This window comes from Tachypleus tridentatus, chromosome 1, assembly GCF_004210375.1.
Source record: "Tachypleus tridentatus isolate NWPU-2018 chromosome 1, ASM421037v1, whole genome shotgun sequence".
NCBI lineage: Eukaryota > Metazoa > Arthropoda > Merostomata > Xiphosura > Limulidae > Tachypleus > Tachypleus tridentatus.
Genome location: NC_134825.1, coordinates 21,845,363 through 21,871,913, shown reverse-complemented (window position 1 = coordinate 21,871,913; position 26,551 = coordinate 21,845,363). Strand labels below are relative to the sequence as shown.

At 32.4% G+C, this 26,551-nt stretch overlaps 1 protein-coding gene across 3 annotated transcripts in view; it reads left to right on the top strand.

Moving 5' to 3' along the window:
- The first annotated feature begins 8,947 nt into the window (after positions 1-8,947).
- La (La autoantigen-like) overlaps positions 8,948-26,551 on the top strand; it is a 38,329-nt gene continuing 20,725 nt past the window's right edge. For 2 of the 3 annotated variants that reach the window (XM_076488774.1, XM_076488757.1), the window contains exons 1-6: positions 8,953-9,071; positions 13,496-13,580; positions 13,757-13,834; positions 14,903-14,972; positions 22,501-22,541; positions 23,805-23,870. In XM_076488774.1, the coding sequence (XP_076344889.1) occupies positions 13,509-13,580; positions 13,757-13,834; positions 14,903-14,972; positions 22,501-22,541; positions 23,805-23,870 (327 nt within the window). In that variant the 5' untranslated portion in view covers positions 8,953-9,071; positions 13,496-13,508. Of the gene's footprint in view, positions 9,072-13,495; positions 13,581-13,756; positions 13,835-14,902; positions 14,973-22,500; positions 22,542-23,804; positions 23,871-26,551 lie in introns of all 3 variants that reach the window. The other variant, XM_076488764.1, reaches the window with a different exon arrangement.

Below are 26,551 nucleotides of genomic sequence, written 5' to 3'. Positions count from 1 at the left end.
TCACTATTTTCATTTAAGTCCTTTTAATTTTCCTTGTTTGTCTTGGTTAAAGTATACGTTTGTTGTCTTATTCTTGAATCTGTTTTCTGTTGTAATAAAAGATTAGTTTACAACCAAAATTATTATCCCTCTCTGTTTGAAGTAATTTTAATTTCAACATGCATATTTTTAATAGTTATTTTTGTTATAGAAAATATATATTTTTCATTTGGCCTCATGATTTGCTATTTTCATTCATGTCTACAGCAGCACCCAATGTGTGGATTATAGTTTTGTACTCACAATGTTACATATCATACCATTAACCTTAATATTCTTTTTTTTTATCTTAGTATGACATTAAATCAATGTTCATGTTTTTACGTCATAAGTTTCTATGTATGAAATTATTATATCATGATTTAGACAACTGTATCAATATAACTCAAAACAACTGTGATAATAGACCAGAGATTGGATTCTTATAAAATAATGAAATTGCCTCAAAATTATTTGTGGCCAAAGTACAAATTTTAAAAAATGTATGGCAGTTTTTTGATATTTTCAATCAAACATTTTGTTTAATTTTTCCCTTGTTCAAAACTTGGAAAGTTTTTGTATTAAAAAAAAATGAAAGAAAATGTCACCATACAATTTTTCCACTTAATTCATTCAAATTTTATATTTAATGAAATAGAAATGTCCAGATCAATCAAAGTGCTTATATCTACTGTTTGTTCTTGACTCATATGTTGCTGATGCTCAAACTATTGATGCAACTATATGTGGTACTCATATTTTAATATTATGCAGAAAATATTCACACCTTGATACAACTACATAACATGAATGTTGAGGGCAGAAGATTTATAACCCTGCTTCACAAACTGGGCACAAAATCCCAAATATTATCCTTTTGGGAAAATGTATGTAACCAGCATCCAACAAAACAAAATTTCTGATATGGTGCATTACCTACAACTCATATAAATAGCTAAGTCTGTGGATATTACAGGTAAGATTTATTTATCATCGACATTTCACGTATTGTATACCATTCCACATGCATTCTCCTTTACCTGAATTAATATTTTCTCCCCAAAATCTTCATCAGTTTGGAAGGTTAATTTCTCCCCCTTATCAGTTTTCCTTCCTCCTATTTCCCACCTTTATCTTCTGTCAGATCTGGATAGGCTACTTGTCCTGTTCATGCTATTTGTTGTTATTTGTCTGCACAACTTTTTCGTGTGGTGCTCATTCTAGCCTATTCACTCCTTGACAGACACCCTCAGTTCATGACCTCTCTCCTCCTTTTTTGACCAGTTGGGTTTGGCCTTTAATTCGATTGGCTTATTTTTCCTTATTATCTTCTTTCCAAATCTTGTAATTATTAATAGTATACTAATATTTTACGAATTGATAATACACTTCTTTCTTTATAGAGGTGTCAATATGTGCTACTACATTATCTGATCAGAAACTAATTTACATGTACAGTCTTCCACACACACCTCTATGATGTTAAGTTAACAGAACAGTGTGGTGTGGCTTCATAGTTATCTTTGTTATTGAACCAAACTTTTTGAAGAACCATCAGAAATGTGATTCCCTTGCTATAGCAGTGAAATGTAACAGACATTAACCTTTTTTATGTAAGATGATGTCCTTTTACATATTGATAAGTAAATAAAATATGTCTTCTGAGAACATTTTTAGGAAGGAATGAATTCACATCAATTTCCTTATGAAGAGCCACCCTTGTTCATTGCACATGACACCAATCGATTTCTGGTTGTGGAAGTCATACACGTACCATGGGAAGTTTTACAAAATTTCAGACCTCAGAGTTGCAACTGTCTGAAAAGTGGACAGAATACCAGTATAGATGAAAGTTGCTGCTGTAGCATTCATCATTACATTGGTATTATGTATTCTAGATGCTGAAGAAACACATTTTAATAATTGTATTTCATCAGATATCAGGTCATAATGGTGACCTTGGTGGCAAACTATGATAACTGTGGCCTTTTTTTTTTTTTGCAATTACTACCTGACAGTAATATCACATGGCCATTTTGTATGATATCACACATTCAAAGGTGATATCTTCTTTATAACCACATTGCATATGATATATACTCTTTGGGAGGGTTAGAGGTGTTGTATATTCATAATGCAGCCTCCTTTGTTAAATTAAAAGTGAATAGTGAGAGTTAAGTGGAAGCTATAGAAACCTTTAATAATAAAAATCTAATGTTAAATCTATATGATTTGAAATAACTTATTTGAGAGGAGAGAAATTGGATTTTATATACAAAAACTTTAACATAAACAAAGACAACTTTCTCATAACATTTACATTGCTCACATAACCAACCCATTTTCTCTATTATAGGGTTGACAGACAAAGTCTCAAGCTATTACACAACGGACAAAGTAGCTATTCTTTTGAGGACATCATGGTTAAAGTGACAGCCATCTTTCCTGCAGGGAAATGCATTGGTGCAATTGGCTCATGTTCAGTTAGATGAAGAAAAAAAAAAATACTTGGATGATTTTAGATATCCAAACTAAGCATAATTTTTTTTTTTAATTTTTGTGTTAACTTATAGGATACCAAACATCTTATTCCATCTTTTATTTCAGTAGCCCCCAGTGGCACAGCGGTATGTCTGTAGACTCAAACTTCTAGAAACCAGGTTTGATACTTGTGGTGGACAAAGCACAGATAGCCCATTGTGCAGCTTTGTGCTTAATAATAATAATAACAAAATTATTTGAGTAAAATAATCCATGTATTTAATTTTTTGTGGCACTAAGAGAAGAGAGTGGATTGACTTTTGTATGGTGATACAATAACTTGCTAGTTCAACTAAAGGTCCTGATGACTGTCCAGAACAATAGGTATGTTCTACTGTAAAATACTATATTTAATTTACGTTAGTTTGAGTGTGTACTAATATATAGTGTAGTAATAGCACGAGTATTGGCCAAAAGAGTGTGTAACATAAGTCCTAGTATGGTGTTTTCAGGTTGGAAATGAGTTCCTGACAAGTATTATATATAGACAGGTAGCCCTAGTAATAACAGTAGACTTGGTCATAACACAAGGATAATAATCTAAATTTAACAGCTTGACTGAGTTATTCTAGTTTGAAGTAACTAAACTCGATAAATTTCACAAAATAAATACAATATTTATCATAAAGAAGGCACAGTGTGTGTGCTGGTGCACATGAAAGTATAGTCTTCTCCACAGTTCTGTTTCTATTGGGATAGATGTCCTTCAATTTAAACATGATGATCTTAAAGAATGTCTTTACTCAAAGAATTCCATATCAACTAGGAAAATGCACTTGAATTCAACAAGTAAACTCGGTTTCTTTGTCCATTAAACCTTTGTTCTCTCACAGCATTAGTAAAACATTATCTGCTTTAGGGAACAAAGCAATTATAAAAAGGCAATCTCAACAACTTGCTGGATAAAGTGTCTAGGCCAAAGCTGCGTGTAAACTAACTTGTTCACCAGTAAAACAACAGTAAATATTCCGACTTAGAATACTAAAATCAGGGGTTCGATCCTTCATAGTGAATAGAGTGCAGATAGTCTATTATATAGCTTGCACTAAAAAAATACAAACTAAATAAACGAAACCTTTTATAAAAATCCTAAATAACCAAAGCTGATAGAATATATATGATATGTTTGCATATCACACTTCTCATCTCTTTTGTTTTTGAGATTTGTTCTATATTCGACAACTAAATTAAACTTTAAAACAAATAAATTTTAAACTCGTGATATGATCAAGGTGCACGTTAATTTTAATCCTATGAACATATGGACGTCGCAAATCCTTCAACGATGATTTATTTTAAATTATATACAGAGTGAAACGAAAGGTAATGCACTTTAACTTAGCTCAGTTAGTAAAATTTGCACAATATTCGAATTTAATTTTCACTTAAAAGCTTCCAGTGGCACAGCAATATGTCTGAAGACTTACATCACTACAAAGCGAGTTTCGATATATGTGATGGGCAGTGTACAGAGAGCCCATTATGTAGCTTTGTGCAAAACTACTGTAACAGAGACAGGTCGGTAGGTTCGACTTAGCCATTAAAGCTTCGACTAACACTGCCAGTTACAACGTTATTTATTTAATTGAGGAACGTAGTGGGCGAGTGGAGCACACAAGCACGAATTCGAGGTTTTACAGTTAAACCAAAGAATTTGAATACGAGACTAAGAATCCCAAAACAAATACTTTTATTAAACTTTCCACAGGCCCGGCATGGCCAAGCGTTTTAAGGCGTTCGACTCGTAATCTGAGGGTCGCGGGTTCGAATCCCGGTTGCGCCAAACATGCTCACTCTTTCAGCTGTGGGAGCGTTATAACGTGACGGTCAATCCCACTATTCGTTGGTAAAAGAGTGGCCCAAGAGTTGGCGGTGGGTGGTGATGACTAGCTGCCTTCCCTCTAGTCTTACACTGCTAAATTAGGGACGGCTAGCGCAGATAGCCCTCGAGTAGCTTTGCGCGAAATTCAAAACCAATTAAACTTTCCAAACATCAAAGGTTTACACTTAACATGACATATTTTCGTTAGACTAAACACCCATCTAGAGCAAATACTTTCCACACATCAACTCAAGTTTTTTTTATTATGTTAATCAATGCTAAGAATAATGGCAATAAGTTACTTACAGAGAGTTCAGGCGAGAAACGCTTAGAAACCCCACCATTCCAGTGTTTATATTTGCTTCAACTCAAAGAACTGACATAGGGTCTGGAGAACAGTCTTTTTGGTTGCAGAACTGATTTTCCGTTCGTTACATGAGTTTTTATTCAATTTTTCCTTGTATTCTTACGATCTGACAAATATTATGCATAAATACCCGCAGATAGTTCTGATAATTAATTGGTCATTTGTTCTGCAATGTGTGCAACATCTAGAAACTAAAATAAATCCACTTATTCGTTGGTTGCACACAGAGTCGGTAAATCGACAGCTTCTTCTCTTGTATTTCCAGACATATTATTTTTATAAATATTTCTTGAAAGGGTCAAGTCTTTCCCTCTTTTGATAGTTTTGTGCATGACAATAATCAATAATTCACAGCTTTAGCGTTTCCGAGTTCTTGGGGAATTTTCTCAGTTCCATCTTGCTGACGATGCCTTCATAACTTTCGTAACCTCTTTCTGACCTTGATAGCGTGATAGCAGAAGGTTTCTCAAATTGTTTCTCATCTTAGGGAATCGTCGTTATAAAACGATATTTCAATATTTCTGTGAATATGCATCACACTTCATCTTAATACACAAAAATATTCAATATTTGAAGAATCTGAAATTTTGGTTTGGTTTGCTTTTTTTGGAATTTCGCGCAAAGCTATACGAGGGCTATCTGCACTAGCCGTCTCTAATTTAGTAATGTAAGACTATAGGGAAGGCAGCTAGTCATCACCACCCACCGCCAATTTTTCGCCTACTCTTTTACCAACGATTAATGGGATTTACCATCACATTATAACGCCCCCATGGCTGAAATGGATTAGTGTGACGGGGATTCAAACCCGTAACCCTCAGATAACGAGTCAAATGCCTTAATCACTTGACCATGCAGAGCCCTACTGTACATTCGCAAGTTCTTTTGTACACTGTGAACTATAGGCTTAGCTTCGGGAGAGTATTTATACATTTTTAACAGCTCGTCATCTTAAAATTATTTTGAGTTTGTTTATTTGCTTTCATTATTGCACTGTAATTTCGATGTATCCCAAACCTTTGTTCTCATGATCTAAATATTTTTGAATGAATATTTGGTTTGTTTTCAAGTAAAATGTCTGAAACAGTGCTATGCCTTACTAATTTACGTATCATCTGCTGCATTTCAGTGCTAGGTATCTTCCTACTGCTACATGAAAGCTGACATGGTTGTCGCTCTATCGTTCATCATTACCTGTATCTATATGACACTGAGTCACAAGTGTTTGACATGTTATCACAAAAATACATTAGCATATACACCTAACAAGTCATTAAGTTACTTTTGCAGTATTGGATCCAGATTATTAGACTGTTGTCAGTCAATTAATTTAAATGTGTTGGTAGCATGATATTTACTTTTGTGCATGACGAAATGATGTAACTTTAGCGTTAACGCAAATGTAATTTACTTCCATTGTGTTTATTATCCCTACAACCATTTCAGACCCCAGTAGGATAGCCAATCATTTATAATTATAAAGCAACACTGGGACTTCCTGCTTTGTGAAATTGATCACTGCTTGAAGTAATGCTTCCTCATTTCTGGACAGGAAAACAGCTTATTTCATTCATGGCTTTACCGGCCATTTTATATGGCACCAATGAGTTACATTTCATCCATATTAAACTGTGGAATACTTCATTTGCACATGGAGGTACTATTAATCCCTTGACTACATACTCTTGATTAGTCTATTGTTTCAGGGCTCACTTTAGGCCTGCGGCATTGTTTGTCGTTCTTGAGGAAAATCACTTCATTAACTGCACAACAAAATTGACATCAGAACTTTAACAAATTGTACTATTCTCAGTGAAAAACAGTATTTGAACTTTGAACCATCAATTAGTCGTCCCGGTATCTTTTATAGACTGCCTAAAGTTCATAAAGAAAGATATCCTTTAAAAAAACCTACTTTTCCTACGGTCGGAACTTATAATCATGACTTTGCTGGTTTTATGGTTGATTAAAAATAATGGTTACAAATAAATACACCTTACGAAACTGTTTGGAATTTTAATAGAAAAATTAACGATTTGAATTTTATTGTAATGCACATTGTGCGAGTTTTAATGTAGAGTTTCTACATACCAGTATATCGGAAGTGACAATACAACTATCTATTGAATTAGTGTTTAAAAACTTTAATACTGTGTCTGTACCTAAATTATTATTCTTGAAACTGGTGAAATTTCTTACCAAGGGTTCAAATGTTTTGTTTGATGGACAACTTTATGACCAGAACGATAGAGTTGCTATCGGATCAAAACTTACGCTATTTTTAGCCACTATAATTGTTTCTATGGCCTCACGAAAGATAATGGCTTGAAAATTGCGCTCAACAATTTAAATCTCTCTGCTACAGTAGGCATGTAAATCAAACCTATATTATCTTTACGAGTTCTGATCAAAATATTTAGTTTTATAGTACCTAAATAGTAGACATAACAGTATAAAATATACTGTAAACATCAACAAGATTATAAACTTCCGCTTTTGAACATTATACTTTGGAAAACTCTATCGTAAACTTTCTGACAAGAAAATATTCAGAGATTTATATTTTGTTTGTTTGTTTTGAATTTCGCGCAAAGCTACTCGAGGGCTATCTGCGCTAGCTGTCCATAATTTAGCAATGTAAGACTAGACAGAAGGCAGCTAGTCATCACCACCCACCGCCAACTGTTGTGCTACTCTTTTACGAACGAATAGTGCGATTGATCGTCACACTATAACGCCCCCACCGCTGAAAAGGCGAGCATGTTTGGTGCAACGGGGATGCGAACCCGTGATCCTCAAATTACGAGTCGCATACTTTAACCCATCTGGCCATGCCGGGCCCATTCATTGATAAAAGAATAGCCTAAGAGTTGGTGGTAATGATTAGCTGCTTTTTTACTTATCATTCACTGTTAGATTATGGACGAATGACACAGTTAGTTCTCGTGTAGCTTTGTGCGAAATTAAAAAAGAAAGGTAATCTTAACCTTATTTTTTTCATTTCACATTTTTTCAACCGACCACCGTTCCATCATTTATCGACAGATTACCTCGAAACTTGGTAGGGTTATATCTCGATCTAATGCCGTAGAATTAATCTTTTGTAAAATATTTTATGAAGTCAAAGGTAAAACAACTCTAAAATATATTTTTTTGGACTCCTGTACAATCATATTTACACCAATTAAGATGAAAGTTGACACAAATATCAGCTTTCATATTTTCAATACACTGACGTAAAAATGTTAGATTGGTGAACTTTCTTGTATTGGAGTTAGAGCTTGTAAAAAGTAGTAATATTTGGGGTTTAGTCAGTTATTCGGCCATATTTTGTCAAGTTGACATGTGATTTGGCATATAGATACTTGTCTACAGATTGAAAACCAAAAGTGGTGGTTTTTCCTGTTTTAGTAATTACAGTTGCTGAGTCAAGGTGCACAAAAATAATAATTTTAGGTTTTTTGACAAATATTATGCCAAAATTCGACTAATTTTGTTGGAGTTGGCATAATGATACTTTGTAGAGGTTACAAACAGAGATCCCCGTTTGTACAGCGGTAAGTTATACGGATTTACAACGCTGAAATCAGAGGTCCGATTCCTCTTGGTGGACTCAGCATGTAGCCCTAGGTAGCTTTGCTATAAGAAAACACACCCACGAACAGAGATTTAAAAATTTTTGTCTTTTGCTTAATTTTTCAATCAGGAAAGATTTTTTTATGTAATTAAGCGCACGGCTACACAAAGAACTATCTATGCTCTGCCTACCACGAGTATTGAAACATGGTTTCTAGCGCTACAAGTCCGCAGTGCCACTGGAGGCTCAGCCTTGAAAGCACAATTTTGGGTTTTAGTGAAGTATTTATGTATATATCAATCGATCTACATGAGTTTTGGTACAAAAATACCTAGTTTTATCTCTCAAGTAGTAATACAAATAGACAATTTTTGATTTTTCTGGTGTCAAAATTGGCTGTGTTGGGATTGCGTAGTGGATGAATGTTTCCCTCATTGCGAATGTTAATCTTTATAATTAATTTTGTTTCTAAAATACAAAATACATACATATATATATTCAGTTCATTATTTAAAATCTAAATTGCTTAAATTTCTATTCTATATTCATGAATTCACTTTTCATTAATAATTCCATTTTTAGTTTATCCATTTCAATCTTTCATTTATAATAAGAGCTCAGAGCGTATTTTCTTATACGTGTATTTTTGTAGGGGTATGTTGCAACGAGACAAAGACTGGGGGCGAGAATAATAACGTTCAAACCACGTTGGTTCAGGATACAGGAATTGTAAGTGTTTGATTTAGGTAAAGACTGAAAAATTTCATTTTTAATAAACTAAGTTAAGGCAGAATAATTTAAATTTAGTGAGATATGTATTTGAGTAAGGAGGCACAATACGGTAGTATAATAATAGGTAGGCAAAGAACGATTTATAAATGCAAGGAGTTTTACTATACGTGATCATTGATTATCGTCTATAATTTCGACAGAACATTGTTTTCATGTGTAAACAGTACTAAATAATACAAGGTTTATTTATTTTTACAAAGATAAGGATTAAGTGTGACGGAAATGGTGTTAGCAGGTAACAGAATATAGGAAAAGGCAGGAATGAAATTATCAAAATAGTAGAAATACTCCGCTGGGTGAAGTGGACCAGGTTTTAAAATCTGAGAAAGTAAAAAATTACTTGTAAGCATAAAAGCTATCAAAGAAGCTCACATAAATGCCAGTAGTTGGTTGTTCTCAGTACTGGGGAATACCGGCAGAATTTCAATCTTGGATAAAGGTCGTGTATAAACGGTGAATAGATTTTACCAAATACTGATGTTGTGTGGACCATTAACACAGTTTAATAAAAGATCATTTTCTTTGGTTGTTTTAAGTCTGTAGTTTTTAAATATCTTTTTTTTTTTTTTTTTTCGTTTTGGGTTAGTGTATGTGAAGCATTTCATCCAAAAATATTTTGTGACCTGTTTTTTATAGGTTATATGTTAAAGGGAATTCTAGAATTCTAGAAATCTGCTTTAACATTTTGATATGCAATAGATCACAAAATACTTTGGGTCTAAACCAACTAAAAAAGAAAGGTTGTTTAGAAACTACAAAACTAAAATCATCAAAGCAAATAGTCTTTCATTAAATTGTGGTAATGATATTAGTAACATCATCAGTATTTGGTAAAGTCTATTCACCATTCATACACTTGACCAGATCTTTTCCTGTCACCTGCTGACACCATTTCCCTCACATTTAATCCTTGTGTCTTTTGTCTTTCTAAATCGTAATGACATGTAAACCTTGTATTACTTAATAGTGATCATATCTGAAAAAGAGAATATTCTGTTGAAACATAGTATGTTCTCACTGATATGTATTGAAAGCTATATATTTTTACTTGCATATTACAACTTAGGTTAATATTTATTATACATGTCTTTAACAGTTATATTTTTACTTGCAATAAGCTTCAATACTTTAAAAAAGAAACTAACTTTATTCCTTTGTAATTGTGGCTTTAAGTCTGAGTTTAACTAGATCTGTCTTTTATCAGATTTATTCATTTAAGTGATGTTCAATGATGAAAATGGTTAAAATTAACTTAGAAGATTTATATTAGTGTTTACAAATTGAAGTTGAAAATCTTTGACAGTGTTTCATGTCTTCCAGTTACTAGATGTCTCAGACTATTTACACAATTGGCAGGATTAATGATTTTGTTTACCCATCAACATAACAATATCAAATATGGTTTTATGCATATAATTATGTAATATAATATGAGAATGACATTCATTGATTAAATAATAATAATAAAATAGTTGTTGTGTTAATATCATTTTCTACATTCTTAACTACACTGAAAGTTTTCATAAAATTCAATGACATTGTTTCTGAAATTCAGTTTCCATATACTAATATAGTGTAAAAATGTAAGGTATTTGATCATTGGTTCATCATTAGTATTTTTGACAGAACTTTGTCTTCTTCAGGTATGATCAGCACTAAACAATATAAAGTTTGTTTATCTTTACAAAAAAGGCTTAATTGTGATAGAAATGGTGCAGCAGGTGATAGGACTTAGATAAGGTCATGGGTGAAATTGACTACTTTCTAACCAAAATTTACAAAGTGTCATTATTTGGCTGCAAAAGAATGCTTGTAAATCAGTATTTACAGACAGTGATAACCCCTTCCCAGTAAAGGAGGAATACACAAAATGTTGAGGGAGTTGCACTCTGAATTTTGTAGCTGTAAGTACTGTAAAATTTTGGAAATGAATTAAACAGTTGGTGCTTAAATTTGTTTGTTACCTTCACAAGGATAGGGTATGGGATGGCTTAGTGGTTGTGGTGCTTAGCTTGTAATTTTACAAACATTGTAGTATTATAATGTGATGGTAAATCCCACTATTCATCAATAAAAAGGTAGCTCAGGAATTGACTAGCTGCCATTCCTCTAGTTTATCACTGTTAGATTATGAAAAGGTAACACAGATAGTCTTCATGTAGCTTTGTGCAAAATTCAAAACAAAACAAACCAGTTGTAAAGATTATACATATGAGATAAAAAAATACCAGAAAAATATATATGTAAACATGACTGGTATGGGTTGAGAAAATGTTTTATGTAGAGGAGCAAACAACGTTTCGACCTTCTTTGGTCATTGTCAGGTTCACAAAGAAAGATAGAGGTAACTGACCGATAGCTGACCACATGTTTGAAGGGGATTGTGTAATTGAGTGTATGAATGTAGAGGGTATGCTTAGATATTTGATATTTATTAATATCAGTATAAAGCTGTTCCTTTGTATTGGTTTATTTTGGGCTTGTTGTTGTATAAGTAAAGCTTCTTTGATTTTACGTTTGTGTATGTTTGTTTCATTATTTAGTATTTGGGTGTTTTTATGGTTATGTTGTGTTTTTGATTTGCAGTGTTTGAAAACATGTGAAGGTGACTTTTTGTGTTTATTATTTGCTTATAGATGTTTGTCAGCAGTACAAGTAAAGAAATGATTGAGTGTCAAGGTACAACATTCATTGACATAGTATTAATAGAAAAATATTTTTTTTTTTTTGATGTAAACAAATGAAACTTTTTTGATAAAACAAAACTGTTACAACATTTAGTGGCTTAAAATATATTTTGACATAAGAAAAAATGTTTTGTGCAAATTAGCACAAATATGAACAAATGGATTTTTAATATACATATTATAAAGAACTCATGGAATGTATTCTATTTTGATTTCTCTGCATTCAGGGAAAATAAAAAGTAAATCCATCCATTTATGAGCTGACATAAAAGTTGATGTTGCTTTTGAACTGAACTTTAACTTGTATCTACTTTGAAGGATGTTCACATTCTTGAAACCTGTTGGATTTCATATTGAGATCCAATGAGATTTCTTCTATTCATCATATAGTCACCTGCAGTTCAAACTATACCATTTCACATGTAAGTAAAGTGAACAAACAAGCATGTTACTATCAAAGCAAAATAAATGACAGACCAAAACTAAGTTTGTTTTTCTTATCTGATTGAGCCAGTAACAATCCAGTCTTTGAATCAGGGAAACAGTTATGGTAAATGGATTTTTCTAAAAAATATTTTGATTTCTGAATAGAAATTTGAACTCATCATATCTAGAATATGCATTGCTGATCTCCATCTTAGTTCTTTAAATGTGACCCTCCAAGTAAACCATAGGCATACATCTCCATCTTAGTTCTTTAAATGTAACCCTCCAAGTAAACCATAGGCATACATCTCCATCTTAGTTCTTTAAATGTAACCCTCCAAGTAAACCATAGGCATACATCTCCATCTTAGTTCTTTAAATGTAACCCTCCAAGTAAACCATAGGTATACATCTCCATTTTAGTTCTTTAAATGTGACCCTCCAAGTAAACCATAGGCATACATCTCCATCTTAGTTCTTTAAATGTAACCCTCCAAGTAAACCATAGGCATACATCTCCATCTTAGTTCTTTAAATGTAACCCTCCAAGTAAACCATAGGCATACATCTCCATCTTAGTTCTTTAAATGTAACCCTCCAAGTAAACCATAGGTATACATCTCCATTTTAGTTCTTTAAATGTGACCCTCCAAGTAAACCATAGGCATACATCTCCATCTTAGTTCTTTAAATGTAACCCTCCAAGTAAACCATAGGTATACATCTCCATTTTAGTTCTTTAAATGTAACCCTCCAAGTAAACCATAGGTATACATCTCCATCTTAGTTCTTTAAATGTGACCCTCCAAGTAAACCATAAGCATACATCTCCATCTTAGTTCTTTAAATGTAACCCTCCAAGTAAACCATAAGCATACATCTCCATCTTAGTTCTTTAAATGTAACCCTCCAAGTAAACCATAGGCATGCATCTCCATCTTAGTTCTTTAAATGTAACCCTCCAAGTAAACCATAGGCATACATCTCCATCTTAGTTCTTTAAATGTAACCCTCCAAGTAAACCATAGGCATACATCTCCAACTTAGTTCTTTAAATGTAACCCTCCAAGTAAACCATAGGTATACATCTCCATTTTAGTTCTTTAAATGTAACCCTCCAAGTAAACCATAGGTATACATCTCCATTTTAGTTCTTTAAATGTAACCCTCCAAGTAAACCATAGGTATACATCTCCATCTTTGTCACCTTCAATTCAGCATGATACTTTTCGTCAGTTTCATGTTGTACTTTATTACATCTCCAGGTTTAAAAGAAAAATGGGAATAGAAGAAGAGTCAAAAACTGGTGAGGTGAAAGGTGAAAGTTCAAATAATCCAGAAGAAAATAAGGTGTGTTTTCATTTTTATAATACTGATTTGATCTGCTCAAGTAAATAATCACAGGTATTATGTTAGATAAGTAGTTTTAAAAAAGTGTGAAAATATATTTTGATTCTGATATAATTTGTGATTTTTGATTGTAACTTAGCCAAAAATCACTAAATCTTTTGATTTTTGTTTATAAGAATGCAGAAGAAGTTAAAGATGCCGAAGTTCAGAAAAGTCCTACAGAGTTGGAGTTAAAAATTATAAGACAAGTCGAGGTAAGTTTTTTATTTCTCACTTGGCTAATCGGACATAATCTAGTCAAAACTACTGTGTTACAAAATTGCTTGTCACAGAAAATGCTACATTAACTTAAATCTAATAGGTCTTAGTTGCACAAAACAACTTTGCACGTATTAATGTACAGATGTGTTGTTATAGTTCACTGAAGGGCACTTATTAATGTACAGATGTGTTCTTATGGTTCACTGAAGGGCACTTCTTTTTGTGTTATCAATTATACTTAATACAGTTCTTTTGTTTATTGAACTGAATCTTCCTGTCACTTTGTGTGGCTGTGTATCCACTGTTCAGAAATTATTTTAGTATACTCTAAAGAAGACTCAAAATGAGCAAAATTAAAAAGATTGTTTCCAGCTTCATGAAAATATTTGTCAAGCTATTCTAATTTAATGTTATCTTCAGAGTTTCAGTCTTAGATCATGATATATTGAAGCAACTATTACTTATAAAGTTACTTATTTTTGCTGTGTAAAGGAATGTGCTTGATCCAATTTTAAACAATTAAGAAGAGCATCTACCAGCAGCTCCCTCAAAATATGTCTGTTGGAATAATTTGTGCCTTGACTAAAAGCTGGTACAGTAGGATCTTACAACTACAATATTTTAAGGATGACTAATAATAGATTAAAGATTTTAAAATGTTAGTGATTACCAAACAAGACTGGCATGAAATCCAGAATAGTTTAACTGGCCCATCTCTTATGATAATTGAAAGTTTATTTTGAATTATATCTTAAATTTTTTTGTTAGAAAGCATATCACAGTTATTGTATATTTTGTTTGTTGTTTGTCATTTGTAGATCAGTGTTTGGATTAGTTTTCAAATAAAATACTAAAATAACCATATTTCTAATACTTCTCTCAGCCATTATTTTATGGGCAATTGTTATTACACACTATTTTTTGTACTATGTGTAAATACTACTGATTGGTGTTTGTTTAAAAGAAAAAGTGACATTTTTAAGTGTTTAAAGTTTACAATCCATGTCATAATTATTTTATATAGCATCATAAAGAGGAATTACCTTTGAAACTATTTTCAGTATTATTTTGGAGACTTCAACCTTGTCAAAGATCATTTCCTTCAAGAGCAGATTAAAAAAGATGATGGTTGTATCCTTCGAGTTTGAGATCATGTTTTCAAGAAAAATATTTATATGCCCAAACTCCTTTGTATTAAATTTTTAAATTTAAATTTTCAGGAATTTTTCTAAAAGTGTTTAATTTAATCTGATTTCATTCTCATAGAAATTTATGTAATTAATTTTAATCACAACTTTGACAGACATTTTAGCTACTGATTGGCAAAAGAGTGTTTCTGAAGTACATATTTGTACCTGTGGAGCATGTGCTATGCATTTGGTATTAGTTTGAATTTCATGGCTGTTCTTAATATAAATCTGAACATTTATATAAAGTGTATGTTCATATCTCAATTTTTCTACAAATTTCAGTGATATAGATAACTAGTTTAATTTACAACTCCCAGTTTACCTATAAATTTTTAAAGCTATTATTTGAAGTGGTCAAAATTGTTTGTGAAAATGACTTAAAAATCCTGTATTTATTTTCAACCAACCCAAACCAGGTATGTGGGAATTTTGTGTTGTAAAAATAATGTTAGAAATAGGATCCTTGAGGAAAGGTTAATTTTCACTGTAACAAAAAAAAAACAACAAACTATTTTGATAAATTGGTAAGTATTCTTTGGGGAGAAAAAAAATCCATTTTGGTCCCAGTAGTTGTATTGCTCATTTATGTATTGTTCAGACTGGAAGTATTTAACTGAAAACTTAAGCAAAAATGGTAACCTATATTTTCCTGGGCAGAGAGCCAACAAAAACTAGTTTGTTTTTTTTTACATCACAACCTGTTTTGTTTAGTCTATTTCTCTTTCCCTCTTCTTTTGTTATTTATTTATTCTGAAATGTCATTTTCGTAGAGATTCATGCATTTCTGAGATTTCTTCATGTGGGTCACTTTTCTGTTATTCATGTGAATCCTGTTTAAAAATATTTTTGGAGGAGTCAGCCTACAGCTGCTTTCTGTGGATTCATGTAGCTGTGCCAGTTTTTATCATGCTTATATAAAGACATCAACTGAAATTCACCTATAATTTGCCATCTAACTTCAAAAACATAATCAGTAGACCTGTCTCTTTTTCATATGTCAATATATTTATTACAGCCATTTATCCTAAAATAAGCAATAAAACTTGGATAAAAACACTGTTGGATTTAGTTCATCACTGGGTTGATCAGTCACATTTTTATAGCTACACAGAGCTATTCTAACCACATGTTGTAATGTTAATGGACACATTATCTTTGGTATAAAAATGGTTGTACCTAAAGGGAATACTTTTATTCTGAAAGCTGTAAATTTTCAAGGTTAGCAGATGCTTGGCTGGTTCTGTGTGAATTTCCATTTATTTGAGGAATTGTTCTTTTAATAGTATGCTCTACTTTATTTGTGATTTAAATTTTAATAAACAAATCAGAGTTTTCCTCTAATTTGTCTGTTGTTTTAAATACTTCCACAAACTTTATTGTAGTAACCTGCTTCCTGCAATCTTGGTACTATTGTTCAATGTTTTTGTCAGTAATATGCTGATAGTTTTATCTCCTAGTACCATATTTGCCAGTTTCGTATTCCAACTAACTTTGAACATTTGTCAAAGAAAATCTAAGCACTACTTTTCCTCAACTCTTGGGTAGCTGTATTGTGTACAATTTAGAATTCTCACTTTTCATATATCTTTAATTAAATGTGCATTTAATACTACTTGGTATTAAATTTATCTGTTCATCATATTTTAAATTTCATATCAGAAGCTTTTGACTTAGGTTCATTTATCATCTTACATTATTTACGTGCAGCTTGCTTTTATCTCTAACTTGGTGGAATTCCATATTATAAGTTTGAATTTTTCTGTGCTTGTATGAATTTCACTTAATGGCTTAAGTTTTTATATTTTGTTAGCTTCATTTCAAGATCTTTGTTTTGTGACTACATTTGTCAACAATTGATCCTTAATAACATTCCATACTTTCTACATGTTATTTGCTTTTGTAATTCAATAATTATTATTATTATATGCAGCATGTTTATGTGACTGTTATTCTGCTCACAGTTTATAAAAAATGTTGAATTTATGTACATATGTTTGGTGTGGTAATGGTTGTTTACATTCTTATAGATTAACCCTTTTATGATGGGTCACAGGTTGTGTCAGTGCATTTATTGACTTACATTCAAAATTTTATTTAACTACTATGTTATAAATTTTTATGTCGGTACATTTGGAATCAGAATGTATATTATAACCCAAACCTTAATATTATACGAGTTACTTTCTTAATTTTAAAGTAAATATTAAAAGAACATATCCAAATATAGATTTTAGCAAGTCGTGGTATGTTGAATGCAGCACTATTTAAAGTTAATGGTTATGATGTCAAAATACTAAGTCTGTAGTTTTTTACAAATTATGAATTCAAATAATCAATATTAACAAGCTAGAAAATAAAATAAGAACCTCGTATCTTTTAATTTTGCTGAGATATAACTATTGAATCAAAGGGGCCTTGGAAACAGTCTTTTATATGTACACTTCAATGTATGATGTGGATAACCAATCAACATCTTCAAGATGTTTGAAAATGCTACAGTGTTCTTTCCATTTAAGATTTAAATGAAGTAAGTGTTGTTTTTAGTCTTCTCAGTTTCATATTTTTTAAAATATAAATAAATCTTAGTTATTAAGCTTAATAAATTATAGTTGAATTCTGTGGTATCAGTGTAGTTATTTATTATTTTTTGGTTATTCAACTGTACATATAAAACTTTAAAAAAAAAATGATATCCTCCACATGCGAAACTTTAAAAGGCTTAGCAGCAACTGGATACAAGGTTTGTAAAGATTATACGAGTTGTATCAAACGTTATGTTATCAATACTTGTGTGCAAATGTGCAGATGAGCTCATGTATATTATATTGAGCCCATTGTGAATTTTGGTTTTAATATTAATTTGTTTCAGGCTGCTTTCAGCATCAATTGAACTTTGCATTTCCATCTGGTGCTTACAGCATATTAATTTAAGAAACACAAACATCTATAAAATATTCATCTTTCATTAAGCATATCTGGCTTTAACTGGGTTTTCAAAATAGGATATTGCAAAGCATTGAACATACTTGTTTATTTACATTAATTGTGGGGAAACAGTGGGGACACTATTACATCACTTCTTGGATATCTGGAGTACTGTCACAAATATCCATGGGTGCTCCATGTTTTGGCTTCAGGGCTGGTCATTCACTTTACATTTCCTTCACCATTTTCTGCTCAACCTACTGCTTTTTCACCTCCAATAGATTCATGGCAAATGTTCTCAGGCCATAGGAGAGTTATTAAAAAAGGCCTATCTGATTCATTCAGGATTTTATTCCCAGGAAGATGAGATTGGCATCCAATCATTGGTTTATCATGACTAAACCAAATTTGAGATTCTTCTAGCTTCATAGGGGAGTAATTTCTCAACCTTTCTAGCACTTTGCACCAGAGCTCTGGATGACAAAGTTTGATGTTTATCTCTATATTCCTATAGCAAAATCCTCAAAGAGGTTTCTTTGGTTTGTGCACAAGGTTCAAATGCTAGCTCTTTTTTTTGATCTTGCATCATTGCCTTGTGTCTTCTGCATAGTTGTTTGAGCTTTTACCATCATTTGCATTTCTTATGCTTGTGCACACATCATTATATGGATTATTAGCTTCTTCTGACTCCATTCTGTCAATTAGTAGAACAAAACTCTCAGATTCACCCCTTCATTGGTGACTGAGTGACAAATGGATCATGCATTCTGATCCTTTGGATCATCCTGTTTCATAACTCTGGAGCAACATCATTGATTGAGAATGTTTGTTGGATCAGAGCAACCCATTCCACCACCTCCTAAGATTCATCTGTTCACAAATGCATATCTTCAGGGATGGGGAGATTATCTTCAAGGTTAGGAGTTCCAAGATACTTGGATAGAAGATTAGTTTACCTTCTATATCAATGTTTTCAAACTTCTTGCAGTACGTCGGGAAATGGTTCAAGGTCTGTCTCTCTTGAATGGAAGAATTGTCATAATACATTCTGAAAATTTTCACTTGGTTTATCAGACTTCTCATCAAGGAGAGGCATACATTCTCAAGACCTTTATTTTCATACCTTGGTCTTCTCTGTTGGGCTCATTCCCATCGTATCAGTCTTTAGTGTGCCATGTTTCAGAAGTGATGAGTTAATTGTAGATCACTTGTTTTGACCAAACTGGATTCGTATGATAGAATGGATACTACATATGAGGTTTTTCAGTGGATTTGCATTCAATTTGGGTCTCCAGCATCAGTGTCTTTGCAACTTGTTGGAATTCTCAACTTCGTTTTTAAGCACTGGTAGTAGATGCAGAACTTGACAGGCTTACATCTATCTACCTTTCTCTCAATTCACCTATTGCCCCAGGTTTTTACTAGGGTTCATTCTACTCTCTGTCAAGTTCTCTTGATTACATCCTATTGGCTAGCTCAAACATGATTTTTTCTTCTTCAGTATCTTCAGGAATGTCCACAACTACATTTTAAACATTGGTAGTCTCTGTTTAGACAATCTTGACCAGACATTCTCCACCCACATCTTCAGAAACTCAATTTTTATACTTGGAAGTTATTACAGTCCTTTGTTTAATATAACGGTTTAAGTTCTAAGGTTTCTCTGTATTTAACTAAATCTTTTAGTAGGCCAGCCATAGTAGTTTATCAACAGAAGTGTAATATTTTCAGTGGTATAATAAAAGTAATTTAAACTCTCTTCATCCAAAAGTATCTATCATATTCTATTTTTAACATGGGTATTTGAGAAAGGTTGTTGCTTCATCTACAGTGACTTTATAGAAGGTATCCTTATCCACTACTTTTAGGTGTTATAAATATCAGAAGATTTTTAAGTCCTCAATTCTGTCAGGTCTACTAAAATCTTTTTGTACTCTTTGGCCCAAATGATCTTTACAATTATAGAATTTGTATTTTACAGTTGTTTTACATGTGTTGTCTAATCCTCCTTTTGAACCTTTAGATTCATTTTCTTTGTTTCACCTTACTCTTAAATTATATATTTTGTAGTTGTTGGCCTGTGAATGTCATCAGTCAGAGTTGTTTACAATCTGTGTTAATATGACTATCTTTCCACATCTGTCCAGCTTTACTCTGATAGGTCTTTTCTTCCAAGACTCTGGCAGACAGGAAGGAGAAAGATCCCTTTCACCAATTAATTTGCCAGTTGTTTCTCACTTCTATGACCACTCTAATTCTGATCATTTATGTCCTGTCAGGCCCTCAAGTGTTATGTGGCTTGTACTAACTCATTTTGAGGTACTGAGAACCAGTTTATTAATTGGGATCCTTCTATTTCCCTTGATTTATCTTCTGTTACCCCTAAAAAGTGGCTTTGTAAATTGATTCATATGGCCTGTAATGGAATATTATTACAAGAAAGGAATCTTTTGTGTATCACTTGCTATCATATGCTTCATATCTCTATGTAATTAGCTATCTGATTGAATTGTTCTCGGGAAGATGTGTGGGCTGGTATGTGGACTATTACTGATACTTTTTTATCTTTTTACTTACATGATCTGGCAGTTTCCTCTTCATAAAGTTTTGACTAACTCTGTAGATATTTTTATCACATCTGTTATACTTCACTGGATCTCCCTGTACAATGAGTGTTGCCTAGGCAGGTATGCTTTTTTCTTCTCAATTCTGCACTAGCAGCTACTTTCTATATAAATACTAGCAGGTTGCAACAGGCTCTTTTGAGATGAAATGTTTCATGAGGTCATCTTGGCACCTACAGCATGGTATTACCATATTGTGGACCATCACTCGTGAAAAATCATTGGCAATGCTAAAGGGGGTTCTCACCAATCCCTGCTGATCTTCAGTTGAATAAATTGGGATCAGTTTGCTTTTTAAATGTAGGGAACTGTATTTACCTATTGCACAATTTCCAGAGGACTGATTTCAGGATTCCCCAGTGTGTTCTACCTTCTCCCCCAGACTTTACTCGTGGATTTTGGGAGTCCATACCACCCCTAGTTTCCAGTTACTAGGGTGGTAGATAGAGGATATTCTCAAGTTTTTGAGCATGTTCTTCCACTGTTGGAGAAGAGGACAAAGTTGGAGCCCTCCTATTTGGGTCCCTGGATTGATTCTCCTGATATCAGTAGGAGTGGCACTAGCCTACTCGTAATTCTGGTTCAGATTTGACACAAAGTTGTCTGGTAGGGGAGTGCATGGCCCTTCTATTTGATCAGTGTTGGTTTTGTATATTGTTCATGGAAAGTGGTTCAAGGTCTCCTCATAATTGCAAATATGAAGCGATCTCGTCCTGGCTCCTCAGTTGATTACAGGTTCCACATCCTCTCCACAATTCCAGGGATATGCAGAATACTCCTTGTCTACTTGGTTGAGGAGTGAGGATGTATGTTCATAATTTGAGGCTGGATGAATTGTATTATTTATATTTTGAGTATGACATACATGATACTGTCATTCTGAGTCTGGGATGTTGTCTTTTGGATGTTGCATACTTTCTCATTATGATTCCAATAGTGTGAAACATATCATTCTATGGCTATGGGTTGGGATTGAATCAAAAATATATACATAACATTGCAGTCCAATGCCCATCACCACCAATGCGGGATACAGGTACCACTGCCCCTTTAATTCCACCCCCAAGTTGTGGAGCCTCAGCTATCTGGTTAGGGTTGGCCTATACTGATGATTATCCATATTGTATTTCATCTTTGATATTGGAACTCAGTTCAATGCGAAGAGCATACTTATTCTGGATGTAGTGCAGTTTCTCCACTCTTATGGCTTTTTTTTTTTTTTTTACACTCCTGTTTTATATAAATCTTTTCTGTATGGATTATGCCTGCACCAGCCCTTCCACCTTCTTGATGTGAGATTTTAGCTGTAGTTTAAGCAGATGGTATGTTTTGGAAGTTCCCAAATTGTATTTCCAAAAATAATAACCTTCACTGACACTCTCCTACTTTACATCCCCACAAAAAAAGTTTGTCTTAAAAGTGACTACATTATCTGAATGAGGTGTTTATATATAGTACCTAGTTAGAGGGCACATTGCAGTGGGTGGAGAACATTGCAAATTATAATTTGCTTAAGGCATTCAAGTGGGGCTATAAAAGACAGGAGCAAGTGTTCTCAGTGTTTAGATGGGCAAAGAATGGAAACCATGGAGATCTAGAAATAGCTGTAGTTTAAGTAGAAGTAAGTATTATTTGAAATACATTTTCAGTTTAGGAAACTGTTAACTTTTGTTTCCAATACACCTTTTATACATATGTGAAATATTACTGTAGGAGTTTGAGTCAATTGTGATTCCACATTTTATACTGACATTATGGATTTAGAAAGGTATAACAGAGAAATTATTTGTCAGGTGATATACACAAATTACAATTTTAGGACAATTGTATATCATGCATATAAAAGCAAAATGTTTTTATTAAAGTTTCAGCACAAACATTTATTCATTATATATACTTGTTTTCCTTAATTGTATCCAGGGGTTCCTCTTGAAACCATGATCAAGTTCAATAGGTTAAAGGTAATTTTTCCATATACTTCTAATTTTATAAACTTTGGTGTTTTTGTAGTGTTAATGGTAATTTGTTTTATAACTGATAGTTATAAGTTGATGATTTAATTGATCAACTGATATAAGTGATGTTTGAGCAATGATTACATTGATTTGTGTCTCATAAAATAATCTGTTAATTAGAATTATGATTTAATCAGTTGAAAAGTGAAAATCAACTAATTGAAATTAATGTTTTGATTATTACTGTTATTTATATATCAACCATTGTTAATTTGAAATTATGATGAAATTGATTTTCATAACAATCATCCAATCAAAATGATACTTTGTTTATTATTATTATCCCCAGTATCTATGTAATCAAAATATCTTTTTTACTGCAAAGTCACTAAGTTCATGCCTGTTTTGTAATGTTTAAAACTCATTGTTTATACTATCAAGTGAAGTCTGTAGGTTTATGTGATACTTTAAATCAGAATTATACAAATGTGTTTCAGTTTGATAGATAAAGTGGTTAATTCATTTACTAAACTGTTCACTTTGCTGTAAACATTGTGATTGGAATAAATTTGATAAATGTATAAATAAATTGTGCACAGCTCAGTTTATAGTGTTGAAAAGTTCATGAGGTCTGGTCTACTTCGTTTCAACTTTCTAATATCTCGTACAAGACTCAGAATAAAGAAAACAAACATTACATTGTTGTGGTTTGAATAAGCAACAGAACAAATCTGAATGTTAAATAGTTTTTTTATAGTTTACTAATTTATTACAAAAGCCATATCAGTTATCATTGGCTGGAAGAAAAAAATTGGTTAAAGTATTATCCAGACCTGACATGACCAGATAATTAGGGTACTTGACTCGTAATCTGAAGCTCATGGGTTCAAATCCCATTCACACCATACATGCTTACCCTTTCATTTGTGGGGACATTATAATGTGGTGGTCAGTCCCACTATTTGTTGGTAAGAGTAGCCCAAACATTTGCAGTGGGTAGTGATAACTGTCTGCCTTCCCTCTAGTCTTTCACTGCTAAATTAGAGATGGCTAGTGCAGATAGCTGTTGTGTAGCTTTGAGTGAAATTCAAAAAACAAGCAAGCAAACAAACGAAACCATAATTGAAAGTAAGTGCAAGAATATTGAAACACAAAAATGTTGTGTTTGTAGTACTGTAGGCCTGTTAAGTATATTATTACATACATTTTATAAAGTTTAAATATTTTTGAAATCAGTTTCTTAAAATTAAATTTTCTTCTTTTGTATAGACTTTGGCTACAGATTTTGTTGCTATCAGAAAGGCCCTTGAAAAATCCCCAACACAACTTCTCCAGGTATGACTAAATTTTTTTTCTGTGTATTACAAGTCAAGTTACTTAAAATAATGTTTTAAGTACAGTGTTATTGAAAATTGTTCATTTTGGGTCTGAAATGTTTTGCCAGCAAAAATCATAAATTACTGTATCTCAGCTTGAAAATTGTCATAAAAGTAACATATTATGATGTTTTGTTATCCATGTTGTGAATGAAAAAGGGTTTATCCCATATTGTTCAATAATCTATGACATAAATTTTGGAAATGGAGATTGTATTATAATTAAATGTAATTTTACAAACAACTAGGCCAGGCTTAAAATATTTGTTTGCTGTTTGTGACTGACTATTTGAAATTGATGCTGACTGAGTGATTTTGTTGATGTTATAATCTGGAAAATTTTTATTTTTACCAATTGCTGCCAATATACCAACCCATCTCACAAAATTTGCTGAATTTAAGATTTTTTTATGGCTGTATTATGGTTTTAATATTTTTTCTCAGATTTTCACATTGTCTGCAACAGTGCGGGAGGGTATAGCCTAAATACCAATCAGGAACTCAATACTTATTGGCCAATGCATTGAAGTTTGACAACACGACTTACCTTATCCACAGGACCCTTCACACTAAACTAATAAGTATATTACCTGGCAGGGGATAATTTACTGTTAGTGAGTGTACATGAATAACATGGTGAACACAAGTCTATTCAGTGTATTTGTTTAAAATAAGCTCTTATGGATTGAGGATTAGGGTGAAAACACTTCCCTTCACGTGGATTTACTTGGCAAGTGAGATGAAACAGAAAAATAACTTGTAAATGTTTTTGCAGCAATCTTTTCAACTTGATAAATTGAGGTCAGTAGTGACCAGTGTGTTTGTGTGTTGTAAAAGAAACTTAAATTTCTGTAATTCTCTTCATATAAAAATTCTTTAAAGTGATTGTATTAATAGATTAACATGTTATGTTTCAGGGGATAATGGAATTAGTAGTTTTTTGTTGTTTTTTTTGTCGTCAACCAGTTTGGGAAAACCTACCTTACCTTTTTAAATCAGTTTAGGGTTACAGCAAACAAGAATATTTTTAAGTCTGGTCTTTGTGAAATAGTTAAGTTTAGCATGCATGAGCAGTTATATTGCAGGTATGTCTATGGAAGTATAAAATGTGGCACGTCTAAATATTTTGTTTTTTGTAATTTTGTATGGAAAACTGCTAATTAAACATTTCTTAACATGAAAAGATACCAGACAATTATACAATGTATATATTACCCTTACAGGTGCTAAGAGGGACTGTTCATTTAATTCATTTTTTTTAAGTACATTTTCTTAATATTTTAAATACTTGTAGTAAAGTGACTTTGTAGTTTTTATTAATTTTGCACACTTTTTAATGCAGTTATTAATGAAAATTCAACATCAAAGCAAGTATGGTCAGTTTCTAATGCCAGTGAAATATTTTCACTGTTTACACCTATATTGATAGGGTTTTCTCTTACAGTTGAGGCTAGTAGAGGTTAATATAACTGATCGTTATTGAGTGATGTGGAGAAACCCACTTGTTGAGAAATTTATATTTTCTCAACCCAAACTAGCCGTTTTTGCATATAAATTGATCGTTATTGAGTTTGTTGAGTATAGAGACAAAGATAATTTAGTCAATAAATAGCGTTTGGCAGTTTGAATTAATGGTAAAAAGACAATAAAGAAAAGAGCTGTTTAATTCTTAATGTAAACTTTAATATTTATGTTCTATCATAATGTAAGAAATGTTTCTTGCATGCAAGCATGGTTAAAGCGGATACAGATGTCGGTATAATCATCACAAATCTGTGAACAGTACAATACAATATTATAAATTTATTTATTTATACATATACTAGTATAAAAAAAATGACGGGTAACTAAAACCTACAAAATGTGAATCCTCCAGTATGCACTTACAGATTTCCCATTTGTAAACAGATATAAGAAAAATACAGAGTCTTCTAACATTGGAAAACCAAAGCCTATCATGAGCTTCACCTACAATATTTCTCTTCCACGATATTCACTGACCACATTTATTTCATAATCACATCGGTTGTATTATATTGATAGTTTTCTTCAAACAGCTATTTCACTCAGTGCTAAATAGATCCTTGGTATAAAAACTCCCTTCTTGACAGGCTTTTATATAGTAGAAAAAGTGCCAATATTTAGGATACATTTACACCTGTGTTATTAATTTACTTCAACTAAAATGTAAGTGGCCAGTCAGTATTATTGGAGAAAAAATAGTGTTTGATTTGTGTGACTCATTAAATTTGGAATAATTGAGTGGAACTGTCTAAACATTTGGCTTTTATGATATATATACATTTAGCTGTTGTAAGACTGAACCGGTTTTATAATGCCAGTTTTTACTATTATGTAAGTGAGATACTAATGATCAGATGTGATTTGAAATTTAAAAGAAATTTTTGAAATTAACCACATTTTATCTATCCTGGTGGGCTGTTTTGGATCCTGCCCTAGTGGTAAAATTGTAAAATAGACTTGTGGTCATTTTTTCACTCTACATTTACAATATTTAAGTGCTGTGAATTCGAGTTATTCTCCTACTGTTTCGTGTAGGGTATGTATATTAAACATTTATATATATAATCTTACATTAACTGTTGATCATTTGTAAACAAACTGTTAAAAGTACCTAGC